Here is a 13,951-nt window from a genome sequence, read left to right on the forward strand (position 1 = left end):
CTCTTCGACTTTATCAAATTCAAGTTGAACTAGCATTATTGTTGCGAATTAAAGATGCTCAGAAACTTGATCAGAATGTGCAGAATTCGATTAAGAAAGTCCGATCAGGGCATGTATCTGAATACCAAGTTCAATATAATCTTTTATATGTAAACAATCGCCTTGTAGTGCCTGATATTTCTGATGTGCGACAACAACTACTGAAAGAGGCGCATTGTAGTCGTTATAGCATTCATCCTGGTGGCTGGAAGATGTACAATGATCTGAAGATGCAATACTGGTGGAAACAAATGAAATCAGATATCACTGATTTTGTGTCTCGGTGTCTTAATTGTCAACAAGTGAAGGCTGAAAGGAAGAAACCGCTTGGTTTATTGCAGAGTTTATCAGTGCCTGAATGGAAATGAGATCATATTTTCATGGACTTTGTGACGAAGTTGCCTCGATCTTCCAGAGGTTGCGATTCTATCTGGGTGATTATCGATAGATTGACGAAATCAGCGTGTTTTATTCCTTATCGCATGACATATAGACACGACCAGATGACAGAGATTTATGTCCGAGAAGTTGTCAGGTTGCATGGAGTGCCGAAGTCTATTGTATCCGATCGTGATCCTCGATTTACATCACACTTCTGGCACAGCTTATAGAGTGCTTTAGGTACTCAACTACACTTGAGCACAGCCTATCATCCACAGATAGACGGACAGTCTGAGCGTACCATTCAGAATTTGAAGGATATGTTGAGAGCGGTAGTGCTTGATTTTGGCACGAGTTGGCAAGATTCACTACCACTTTGTGAATTTTCGTACAACAACAGCTATCAATCGAGTATTGAAATGGCTCCGTTTGAAGCTTTGTATGGTAGAAAGTGTCGATCTCCTCTGTACTGGGATGATATTTCTGAGGTAACTGATATTGGGCCTGACATGATTCGAGATATGACTGAACAGGTGAAGCTTATTCAGAAAAGAATGAAGACAGCTCAGGACAGACAAGTTAAGTATGCCAATGTTCGACGTCGACCTTTGTCTTTTGAACAGGGGGATAGGGTTTTCTGAAGATTTCTCCGTTCAGAGGCACTGTACGATTTGGAAAACGAGGGAAGTTGTCTCCACGTTACATTGGTCCGTATGAAGTTCTTGAGAAAATAGGCAATCTTGCCTACCGATTAGCTTTACCTCCGTCTTTACATGATGTCTTTCATGTATCGATGCTTCGAAAATATCTTGTTGATGAATCTCATGTGCTTCAATCTGATGAGGCTGAACTCGACGAAACCTTGAGTTATTTTGAAAAGCCAATTCAGATTATTGATCGTAAAGAGAAGCAACTTCGAACGAAGACTATTCCGCTTGTGAAGGTTCAGTGGAGTCGTCATGGTATTGAAAAAGCAACATGGGAGACGGAATCAGACATGCGACAACGATTTCCAGAAATGTTTCTCTGATGTGAGTATCTTCTTCAGTTTTTCTGTTATCTGTGTATATGATATGCTGATAGTATTTGAGATTTCGAGGACGAAATCGTGTCTTAGTGGAGGAGAATTGTAACGCCCGGTATTATTTAATTTTAATCCAAAAATATTTAATTTGGGAATATTTAGAGTTTTGATTTAAATTCTAATATTCTTAAATTATTTAGGATTGAAATGGAATGAAATGGAAAATTGAGGACCAAATTACATTTATTGAAGACTTGAGGGGCCAAAGTGCAAATAGTGGGAAATTTGTTGGACACTTGTTATTATTCTAAGTATTCACGTGTGATTCAACTCATTCCATCAGAATTATTCAGAAAAGGAACCGAGAGCAAGAACAAAGGAACTTCAATATCTTCTTCATCTTCAAATCGCAATATCTTGAGTTCCGGTTATCCGATTTTGATTCCGAAAAATGTTTTGGAATACTCGCGATGAGGCCTTTGAATTGATGTAAGTTTTCTCTTGATTCATCATGGTTTAAGAATTCAAAAATAGCAGAGATAAGATTTGTTATGAATTGATGTTGTTGAGTTTCTATACTTTGTTATATTGAAGTCGGGTTGAAGAATGGATGTCGTATCAGTTTCTTGTGAATTTCCAGCCAATAATCGAGTTATATACTTGCTGATATGCTGGGTTTTGATTGATATACAGCTGATATATGGTGTATTTGATTGTTAGTGTTGATAGCTTTGAGTTTCGGTTGCCGAGTTTATACCGTTACACCGTCGAATTTATGATTTGAAGCTGTTTTTCTATTGTATATTGGACTGAGATGTTGCTGAGTTTTAGCTGATATTTACTTGGTTTATACGCTGTGATTTCAGTTCATAAACAGGGGACATCAACTCGAGAAGCTTGATTTTGAAACCGTTAGAAGAAAGAACAAGGTTTGGAGTCTAGTTTATCAATAGAATTGGATTGATCTTGAGGGTAGATTTTGATAGAGGTTTGGTTATGTTACTTGTACAGATTGGACAGCTAGAAGACACCTTGAAACCTCACAATCGAAAGGTAAAAGTGGACTACTTTTTGAATGTGATTAAAACTCGAGATGGTTTGTATCGAGTTTCCTAAATCACATACTTATTTGATTACTTGCTCTTATGTGACTTATTGAATGAGTCTATGATATTAATGAATGCTATATTGATGTATATGTTGCATTCATCTTGTGAGACCTATCCTTTGATTGTGAAATGAACGGAGTCGTTCGATTAGACGATTTGAGGAACTATATATGTATGGTCTGGGTGGTTGAGTTAGCCTTGCGTCTGATTTGCATGTATAGTGGCTTCAAAGTATAGAAAAATAAGGTAAGTAGCCCCACCTCGATCGGGAGTGTCGGTGGTTCAGTTACGATATCTTCTTCTCGGGATCCCAACCGATGAAATGAAAGAATTCTTTAGCGAACCCTATTTTAAAGCATGCATTTTATTTTATTTAATATCATGAGTTTGATATATTTAATTTGATTTGCATGTTAGTCGCTTTTACTGGGAAAATATGTTTCTCACCGGAGTTATCCGGCTGTTGTCGTGTTTGTATGTGTGCATGGCAACAGGTGGTTCAGGAACAGGGCAAAGACGGGCTTGACGAGTCGAAACTTGAGAGATTAAAGTGATGATCCGGTGTAGTTGTTAGTTGCTGTCAAACTTTGTTGGTACAAGAACATTGATCTTGTAGTTGTTAGACTTGAACTTTTAGTCTAGAGATTCTACTACTTTGAGATGTATAACACATGATCTTGTTGGGTTTGAGTTTTTGATGTTATCTCCTTCTCTTGTACATTTGGTTTTGTTGGAAGAAGTTATATAGTATAAATCTTTATTGTACAGCAGAAAATCAGAGTTTTTAGCAGCTGGACAGAGTGCAGCTCGCTCGAGCAGAACCCGAGGCTCGCTCGAGCGAGCCAAGGGGGGGTCTTGGACCCGAGCAGCTCTCGCTCGAGCGAGGGGTAAGGCTCGCTTGAGCGAGCCACATTGATTAGAATTTTTTTTTCTTTTGGTTTTGGCTTTGATGCTTGGCCTTAATTCATGAACCTTAGATTATTATTTGATTCGAGAGATTAAGAACCGGGTCGTCACAAAACATGTCCGGATATAGGAGTGTGTGCTCAAAATTTAAAAATATTAAGATAAATATTATCAATATCTGAAAACACAAGGAGTTACATATCATTTTTTTTTCATATGATTTTGGCAATCACGAATTATTACAAAGTGATTGCCAGCAATTAACCCTTGTAATAATACGGTAAACAATCAGTGAGTTGTATCCTTGTTCAAAAATTTGCTACTAAGGATAAGGATTGACGATTTGATTCAAATTGACGAATGTGCTTACAAGTTACAACTCGATTCAAGTATCAAAATATAAATTAACCATTATATTCATTTTGAGATTTTATTTTTTTATTTTTTATTTTTTTGCATTCACATATCGTGTAAAATATTGACACCCTATAAAAATTAAATAAACTTTCAATTTTTTTTTAAAAATTAAAAATAAAATTTCATGATCTATCACAAATGTCATCTCACATTAAATTTATGTTCCTACTTGTAAGATAATAACATGTGATAAAAATATTTTATCATTCATTTAAAAAGTGATAGTTTAATCAAATGATTTTGAAAAAATTCAAAATTTATATACACAATCAAAATTGAAAAATATCAAAATCAATAGTCAAAATTAATGAAATATAAATCAAGCAACTCAACATGTTTTCTATACACACATGCATACACACCACCCATAATCATAGATATATATACACACACACACCATCAGCGGCACAAATTCTTAAGTATGCAGCCATACACTTATCCAATTCAATATGTAAATATCATATATTTGTAACCACACAAACATTTGAATTGGAAAAGGTAAGAGCATAATTCGGTCCTTGCATATGATTGAATTTTGTTTTTTCATAAAACACTTGAAGTTTTCATTGACTTCATAATTTGCACCAAGAATTAAAAATAAATGTATACAAGCCGAAGATATAATATGAATAACAACAAATAATAGATGGTGTTATAACATTAAGAACAATTATATATCAAGTTAATATATTTTTTGATATATATCTCAGATATATCATTAATAATCTTTTCTTGTGGATATTCACAATTTTAGATAATATATCGATATTCTTTGAGAAATTGTACTAAATTTCTCAATTCATAAGATCCTCAACAATCAAAAGGACATTAAATTATATTCTTCGAGAATATTTCAAAATCTTGGATCTTATATCAATATTCTTCATGAATATTATCAAATCTTGCATCTTTTTATCAATATTTCAATATTGATACAATCTTGCATCTTTTTATCATTATGTCAATATTGATATATTTTGACATGAGATCAATTTCTTTAATGATATTTGTAGATATTTGATATCATATCAGATATCAATCATGATTTCTTCATTTTCTCAATATACGAAATCATATATCACATCTTTATCGTGAATCTATTAAGATTTTCAATATATTATATTATAACTAGAAATCTCTTTAGATTCTCAATATATTTGATCTTATATCAGATTTTCATCTTGAATATCTCAATATTCAATATATTATATCATGAATATCTTTTGATATATCAAAATTGAAATCATGAATCTTTCGATATTATCGGTATATTGTATCATGATCATAAATTTCTTCAAATTCTCAATATAAAATCATGTTGTGCAATTTTATGGCCATCAATATATTCATGATATTTCATGGACACAAATATATCAATTATTTCATTGTGCTACTTCTGGAGCACCAATGAATATCTTTTTTTGTGCTACTTCTAGAGCACCAATGAATATCTATCATAAATTTGAGTATTGACAACACGTTGTGCTATTCCAATAGCATCAATAAAACGAGAATTATTTTCATTCTCAGTTGGTTACAGCATATTGCTGATAACGTGTTATAAATCATAATAGAAATAGAGATGAGTAGAAAGAATTAATGAGAGAAGAGAGAATTCATATGAGTCAATACTCAGGTGCAAATTTCATTGAACTCAATCACCCCTATTTATAGGAAAAGATTACAAGATACAAATCTGTACAAATATTATCTTTACATATTTATCTTGATCAAATATCTTTAATAAGATAATCATCTATAATAATAATATATTTATAACAAAACTTTTATAACTTTATTTTATATACACACATTTATTTATTTATTTATTATTTATTTATTTATTATTATTCAAATAACACATCCAACTGAACGATTTGAAAAATCTTCAATTGAGGAATTTCGTTTGACATTTACTTTAAAAACGTTTTAACGTTTTATAAGTGAAAAAAACTTAAAATATGTGTTTGGATAAAATTTTGTGAAATATTTTTAATTTTTTTTTAAAAAATTATCCGAGTATAGTATTAAAAAATACTTGAGATGTGCTTTTAAATATTTTTAGAATAAAACTATGAATGACAAAGATGAACAACGTTACTTTTGAAATATTAAAATGTATTTTTTATAGAATTGCTGTTCAAACACATATTTATTCCTAAAACAAATTTTAAAACATTTCTTAAAAAATTTAAAAAATCACTTTTATAAAAACATTTTATAAGTACGTGTTCAAACAGAACCTAATATTTCACACATCTTTACGTGCTGGAAATAAAGAAATAAAAAAATTTAAAAAAAGACCTTTTTGTAACTAGTATTCCGAAATTATCTATTGGCTCCCAGTATTATGGTTGAATTTTCCAAATTCCACATTTTCACTTCCAGTTTGTTGTCTCCCTCCATCTGATATCGTTATATTTTTATTTAAAAAATAAATTACTTTAATTTAGAAATTCATTAGAAAAAATGTTTGATTTTCAAAGGGATTATTCTATGCTACACCTGCAGTAATTTTTCCTTCATGCTGTGGTCAAATATCAACTTTTGGATCATCAACACACATGGGGTCTCACGTATTTAATGATATTAAAAATATAGAATGAGAAACACTCCTGATATAGTATAAACTAACCCTTTTCAAAGTTACCTTGCAAAAGAATTTTTTTCCTTTTAAAGAAATGGAATAATGAAAAATAATATGCCATCCATTAATGATATGATCACTTTTGGTGTAAGGAATTTCGCTGTCCACCGAGTGAGATTACTACCAAATCAATTCAAGAATCCCGAAAATCGAAAAATAAAGATGGTGTTGAAAAATATATTATTATTATTATGTTGAATATTGAATGTTGAATATTGAGTTGTAAAATGTGGAAAATTAGTGTGTGATGATGTAGATGATGATGTTTTAATTTTTGGACTAATCTCAAATGTGGATCTATAAATAGGTCTTCATTTGTGATGAAAAATACAATTGAGTTGAGAGTAAAATATTATAAAGTGTAGAGTTTGATATATTTTAAGTTTTTGGAGTATTTACTTTTTACCGTAAATTTTTACTTTTTCACAACACGTTATCAGCACGATCGCTCGAAGGTTCTCTATAATTTCCGACGCTCCAAAATACAAGAAGAAGTCAAAAATATTCAACAAGTAAGAATTTTATTTTACTGTTTATATATTTTTATTGTGTATATATTAATATATAATATCATGTTATGAAAAAAAATAAGTTTTTTTCAAAACTTGTTATAAATCCTGGGAGGATGTTAAGACGACATCCCACACTCCCGGTAAGGGATACGACAAGTATAAAAGCCTCTAAGGTTCTTAAACAATATAATCATATTTGTATAATTTCTTGTTATTATATAAAAGATTGTCTATGACACCGATCTTATAATAATGTGATATGATATACTATACCTGACTTTATACTAACTATATTGGTATAATTTCACAATATTATATAAAAGGCTGTCTACGACACTGACCTTATAATAATGTGATATGATATACATAATTATTTAATTATGATTATCATTATATGCATTGCATCATTATCACGAATTTTTATTCAACATTTACTCGATTTTTTCTTTACCCTCAACGGTCACAAACGGCTAGTTTTTGGCCTATAAATATGTTCACTCAAACTTATTTTCAATCACACCAAAATTCACTCTTTCTCTCAAAATATTTTTACTCGACTTTTCGAAGATGGAGATGATGGCATTTATAAGGCTATTTTTCATAACGATTATGATCATCATGCTCACGAGTCTTGTACTCACCAGCGATTTTTCACCACATACTTTTTATCTATTTGTATACGCACTTGTAATTTTCATTTTTCCATTATTTTGTATTGTCATATTAATAGAAATTAACTAATAAAATGCATTGTTATTTTTCTAGTACCACCATGTCAAACTTGGCAAAGCTTGAATTCGTTGCACTCGATGTCACTGGAAAAAATTATATGTCATGGACTCTTGATGTTGAGATGCATCTTGAGTCATTGGGTCTAAGTGATACCATCAAAGAAATTAATATATCAAGCTCACAAGATAAAGCAAAGGCAATGATTTTCTTACGCCGACATCTTGATGAAGGGTTGAAATGTGAGTATCTCACAGAAAAAGACCCAATGATTTTATGGAAAGGGTTGAAAGAAAGATTTGAGCATATAATGGAAGTGATACTCCCGACCGCCCGTGATGAATGGAATACGTTGAGATTCAAAGACTTTAAAAAAGTCAGTGATTATAATTCTGCGATGTATCGAATAGTCTCGCAATTAAAAATCTGTGGACTTGAAGTCACAGAGATGGAAATGCTTGAGAAAACATTTTTCACTTTTCACGCATCAAATATAACTCTACAGCAACAGTATAGAGTGCGTGGTTTTACGAGATATTCTGAACTCATTGCATGTCTTCTTGTGGCGGAAATGAACAACGAATTGTTAATAAGAAATCATCAATCCCGACCCACTGGATCAACGGCATTTCCTGAAGCAAATGTCGTAATGAAAAATAAAAATCAAAATCAAAGGCATAGACCAGATTTTGGTCGTGGACGAGGTCGAGGACGTGGGCGTGGACGTGGACGTAAAAATGATCGCGGTCGTGGTCGCGGCCGTGGATATGAAAATAATCGAGATAGTTACTTCAATAACTCATCTCAAAAGAACGTCACGAACCACCCACCAAAAAGGCAGCATGAAAATACGAGTGAAAATGAAAATCACTCAAAAAAAACTGAGAGTGTTTGTTATAGATGTGGCACTCCAGGACATTGGTCACATATTTGTCGAACCCCTGAGCACCTATGTAAGCTCTATAAAGAATCGACAAAGGGGAAAGGAAAAGAGACCAATTTTGTTAAAAATAGTGACCATTTAATTGGTTCAACTAGTTTTTATGCTGCAGATTTTTTGAATGATTTCGAAGACATTGGTTAAAGATTCGTGGAACTAGATTGTAACAAATTTGTATTTTTCATGCATTCTTGTATTATAAAGCATGTTATATTTTGCATTTGTATTGAACTTAATTTTTCTTTATTGCATTTTTGTGAAGTTTGATATGGAAAATGCTATGAGCAAACATGGAAATAATATCATGAAAATTTACATACCGGATAGTGGTACAACGCACACTATTCTGCGAGATGAAAGATAATTCTTGGAAATAAAACCAACAAAAACAATGGTAAATACAATATCAGGTCCTGTAGACTTGATTGAAGGTTGTGGTAAAGAACAATTTTTGTTACCAAATGGTACAAAATTTCTGATAAATGATGCTTTATATTCACCACAATCGAAAAAAAATTTGTTGAGTTTTAATGACATATATTCTCATGGATATGATACTGAGACGATAACTGATGGAAATCAGAAATATATGTGTCTTACCACATATAAATCAGGAAAGAAATATGTGGTTGAAAAATTATCAATGCTCCCTACTGGATTGCATTATACACATATAAGGCCAATCGAATCAAATATGGTGGTTAATAGTTCTTCAATATTAATCAATTGGCATGATCGATTGGGACATTCTGGTTCAATAATGATGCGAAGAATTATTGAAAATACGCATGGTCATCCATTGAAAGACCAGAAGATCTTTCAGAATAATAAGTTTCAATGTAAATCATGTTCTCTTAGAAAACTTATTATAAGACCATCGCCAGCTAAAATCCAAACAAAATCACCCATATTTCTTGAACGTATTCAGGGTGATATTTGTGGGCCAATTCATCCACCATGTGGACCATTTCGATATTTTATGGTATTGATCGATGCCTCCAGCAGATGGTCACATGTTTGCTTATTGTCAACTCGGAATGTGGCATTTGCAAAACTAATGGCTCAAATAATAAAATTGCGGAATCAATTTCCCGATTATACAATCAAGAAAATAAGACTTGATAATGCTGGAGAATTTACTTCCCAAACTTTCAATGACTATTGTATGTCAATGGGAATTACTGTTGAACATCATGTTGCTCATGTTCATACGCAGAATGGATTAGCTGAATCATTGATTAAACGTCTAAAACTGATTGCTAGACCAATGATTATGAGAACAAAACTTCCTATTTCTATATGGGGACATGCAATTTTATATGCTGCGGCATTAATTCGCATCAGACCAAGTGCATATCATAAATTCTCCCCATTGCAGCTTGCATTTGGTAAAGAACCAAATATTTCTCATATGAGAATTTTTGGATGTATGGTGTATGTGCCTATTGCACCACCTCAACGATCAAAAATGGGTCCTCAAAGAAAAATCGGTATTTATATCGGTTATGATAGCCAATCAATAATTCGATATCTTGAGTCTCAGATAGGCAATGTGTTTACAGCACGTTTTGCTGATTGTCATTTTAATGAAGAAATCTTTCCAATGTTAGGGGGAGAAAAGAAACACATCGAAAAAGAAATCACATGGTATGTACCATCATTGTTACATTTGGATCCAAGGATCAAACAATGTGAGAAAGATGTACAGCAAATTGTGAACTTGCAAAAAATTGCAAATCTAATGCCAGATGCATTTGCAGACACAAAAGGGGTAACAAAATCATATTTACATGCTGTAAATGCCCCTGCTCGAATTGATCCAAAGAAACAAATTGAAGACACTCATGATGTCATAAAACGCTTGAAGCGTGGAAGGCCAGTCGGTTCCAAGGATAAAAATCCTCGGAAAAGAAAAGGCATAGAAAAACACGATGATCATAAAATAGAAAATGGTGTTCCAGAAGAAACACCTGATGATGAAAATGTTCTGTCAGAACCACAAACTGACGAGAATCGTGAAATCTCTATCAATTATATTAATACTGAAAAAATATGGAACCAAAAAGATATAGAAGATATTGATGAGATATTTTCTTATTATGTGGCATGTGACATCATAAATGAAAACGAGGATCATGAACCAAAAACCTTTGGTGAATGTAAAACTCGTCATGATTGGGCAAAATGGAAAGAAGTCATCCAGTTGAATTGGATTCGCTGAATAAACGTAATGTTTTTGGACCTATAGTCCTCACACCTGAAGGTGTAAAACCTGTTGGATACAAATGAGTTTTTATTCGAAAGCGAAATGAGAAAAATGAAATAGTCAGATATAAAGCTAGACTTGTTGCACAAGGTTTTTTTCAAAGGCCTGGAATTGATTATGAAGAAACGTATTCTCCTGTTATGGATGCAATTACGTTTCGATATTTAATTAGTTTGGCAGTGTCTGAAAATTTGAAAATGTGTCTTATGGATGTTGTTACAGCTTACTTATACGGATCACTTGATAGTGATATATACATGAAAATCCCTGAAGGATTTAAGATGTCTGAAACACAAAGTTCAAAACCCAGAGAATTTTATTCTGTAAAATTGCAAAGATCATTATATGGGTTAAAGCAATCCGGTCGAATGTGGTATAATCGGCTAAGTGAGCACTTGATGAAAAAGGGATATGTAAATGATCCAATATGCTCTTGTGTTTTCATCAAGAAAACAACATCCGGATGTGTAATTATTGCTGTATATGTTGATGATTTAAACATCATTGGAACGAATAAAGAAATTCAAGAAGTTATGATGTACTTGAAGGAAGAATTCGAAATGAAGGATCTTGAAAAAACTAAGTATTGTCTGGGTTTGCAAATCGAACAAAAAGAATGTGAAATTTTTGTTCACCAGGCAAATTATACAGAAAAGATCCTTAAACGTTTTAATATGGATAAATCAAATCCATTAAGTACTTCAATAGTTGTAAGATCATTAAACATAGAAAAGGATCCATTCCGTCTATGTGAAGATGATATTGTTATTCTTGGTCCAGAAGTACCATATCTAAGTGCCATTGGTGCCCTTATGTATCTTGCAAATTGCACTAGACCTGATATATCTTTTGCTGTAAATTTATTGGCAAGATTCAGTTCATATCCAACAAAGAGGCACTGGAACGGAATTAAACATATATTCCGTTATCTACGAGGAACGACAGATTTGAGACTTTTGTACTCAAAAGACACCAATCAAAGTATCATTGGTTATGCCGATGCTGGATATTTATCTGATCCACATAAGGCACGTTCCCAAACCGTATATGTATTTACTCGTGGAGGCACCGCAATTTCTTGGCGTTCATAGAAACAAACACTCGTAACAACTTCATCAAATCACGCTGAGATTATTGCGCTACATGAAGCAAGCCGTGAATGTGTTTGGCTAAAATCAATGACACAACATATCCAAACTTCTTGTGGATTATCAGTAGACAAGAAGCATGTGACGTTGTATGAAGACAATGCTGCATGTATTGCTCAAATGAAAGAAGGATACATCAAAAGTGGCAGAACAAAACATATATCCCCAAAGTTCTTTGCCTATACTCAAGAGCTTGAGAAGAATAAAGATATTGATATCTGTTATATTCAATCAAGTGAGAACTCATCAGATCTCTTCACAAAGGCACTTCCCACGACGATATTCAGAAAGCATATATACAACATTGGGATGCGCAATCTGCGGAATATATGAAGAATCACTCATGTTAACATGAGGGGGAGTTTACGTGGCTGCACTCTTTTTTCCTTACTATGGTTTTTATCCCACTGGGTTTTTCCTAGTAAGGTTTTTAACGAGGCAGTATAAAACACGTAATGAAAACAGTTATCATATCACGATCATCATCACAAGGGGGAATATTGAAAAATATATTATTATTATTATGTTGAATATTGAATGTTGAATGTTGAATATTGAGTTGTAAAATGTGGAAAATTAGTGTGTGATGATGTAGATGATAATGTTTTAATTTTTGGACTAATCTCAAATGTGGATCTATAAATAGGTCTTTATTTGTGATGAAAAATATAATTGAGTTGAGAGAAAAATATTATAAAGTGTAGAGTTTGATATATTTTAAGTTTTTGGAGTACTTACTTTTTACCGTAAATTTTTACTTTTTCACAACAGATGGAAATAAAACGAAGAAAATGGAATATTTCCTATTATTCCAGCACTATTTGGCCTTTTATTTCCTTCGCATGTGTGTAGGATTAATGATTATATGAAATCAAGTGGTGCAAAATCCCAAAAAAGGTGGGACTCGTAGAGGATCACATTTCACATAAACTCAAACGAAAATGTGCACGAGCGACAGAAACTCAAACGAAAATGTGCACGAGCGACTCAAACGAAAATGTGCACGAGCGACAGAAACCCGAACAAAAATCCCACCTTTTTCCCTGTGGACTATAAATTCACCATCCATCCTTTCACTTTATCATTGCCCTTCTCTATTCTATTCTCTTTTTCATTTTCAAGAAAATCAAAAGCATATATATGGCAGCCACTGTGTGCCAAAATATTGTTTTTTCTAACTTTGAACCTCAAATCATGGCGGAAACAGCCATCACTTTAAAGCTCACGGATTCTCGGTTTGCCAACTGCAGGATCTTGTATGATGATCCCACCAACAGCACTAAAGAATCTTTGGAGAATTACGATTCTTATGCAGACTCTTTAAGGGAAAGATCGAGACTGAGTGGTAGAAGCCTGGAAATGTGCACGGAGAATCTGGGGAGCGAGACGGGCACTGACACCATTTTCTCATCTTCTACTTCGTCTTTTGATCATTTTATGGAGTCATTGAGTTCTGATCAAGAAAATTTGAGGAGCAGAGTGAGACAGAACAGAAACGAGGAGCCGAATCCCTGCCGGAAATTCCCGCCGCCGTTGACTACGATGAGTGGGATACAGGTGCGCCGCCACTGTGAAGGCGGGAGGCTGATTATCGAGGCGGTGGAGAGGCCGTTGAGGAATTCTTATCTGCAGGCGGAGAGGAGTGAAGGCAGGCTCAGGCTGTGTTATCTCACGGATTCCGAGTCCGACTCGGAGGAAGAGGCGGTGGAGGAGGAGGCCGTAGCGGAAGAATTTGGGTTCCAAATGTGGAGCCGGTGTAAGGAGAGAAGGGGACATGAACATGGTGGATTGTGTAGTAATTGGAAACCTGCATTTTGGGTGGCAACTTCTTGA

At 33.5% G+C, this 13,951-nt stretch overlaps 1 protein-coding gene across 1 annotated transcript; it reads left to right on the plus strand.

Annotated features, from left to right (window-relative positions):
* The first annotated feature begins 13,273 nt into the window (after window positions 1–13,273).
* On the plus strand, window positions 13,274–13,951 carry LOC140876178 (protein FANTASTIC FOUR 3-like). Its single transcript, XM_073280060.1, has one exon. It carries the CDS (start codon window positions 13,313–13,315, stop codon window positions 13,949–13,951), a length of 639 nt encoding a protein of 212 aa, XP_073136161.1. The 5' UTR covers window positions 13,274–13,312.

The sequence above is a fragment of the Henckelia pumila genome, chromosome 1 (genome assembly GCF_033568475.1).
Source record: "Henckelia pumila isolate YLH828 chromosome 1, ASM3356847v2, whole genome shotgun sequence".
Taxonomy (NCBI): Eukaryota; Viridiplantae; Streptophyta; class Magnoliopsida; order Lamiales; family Gesneriaceae; genus Henckelia; species Henckelia pumila.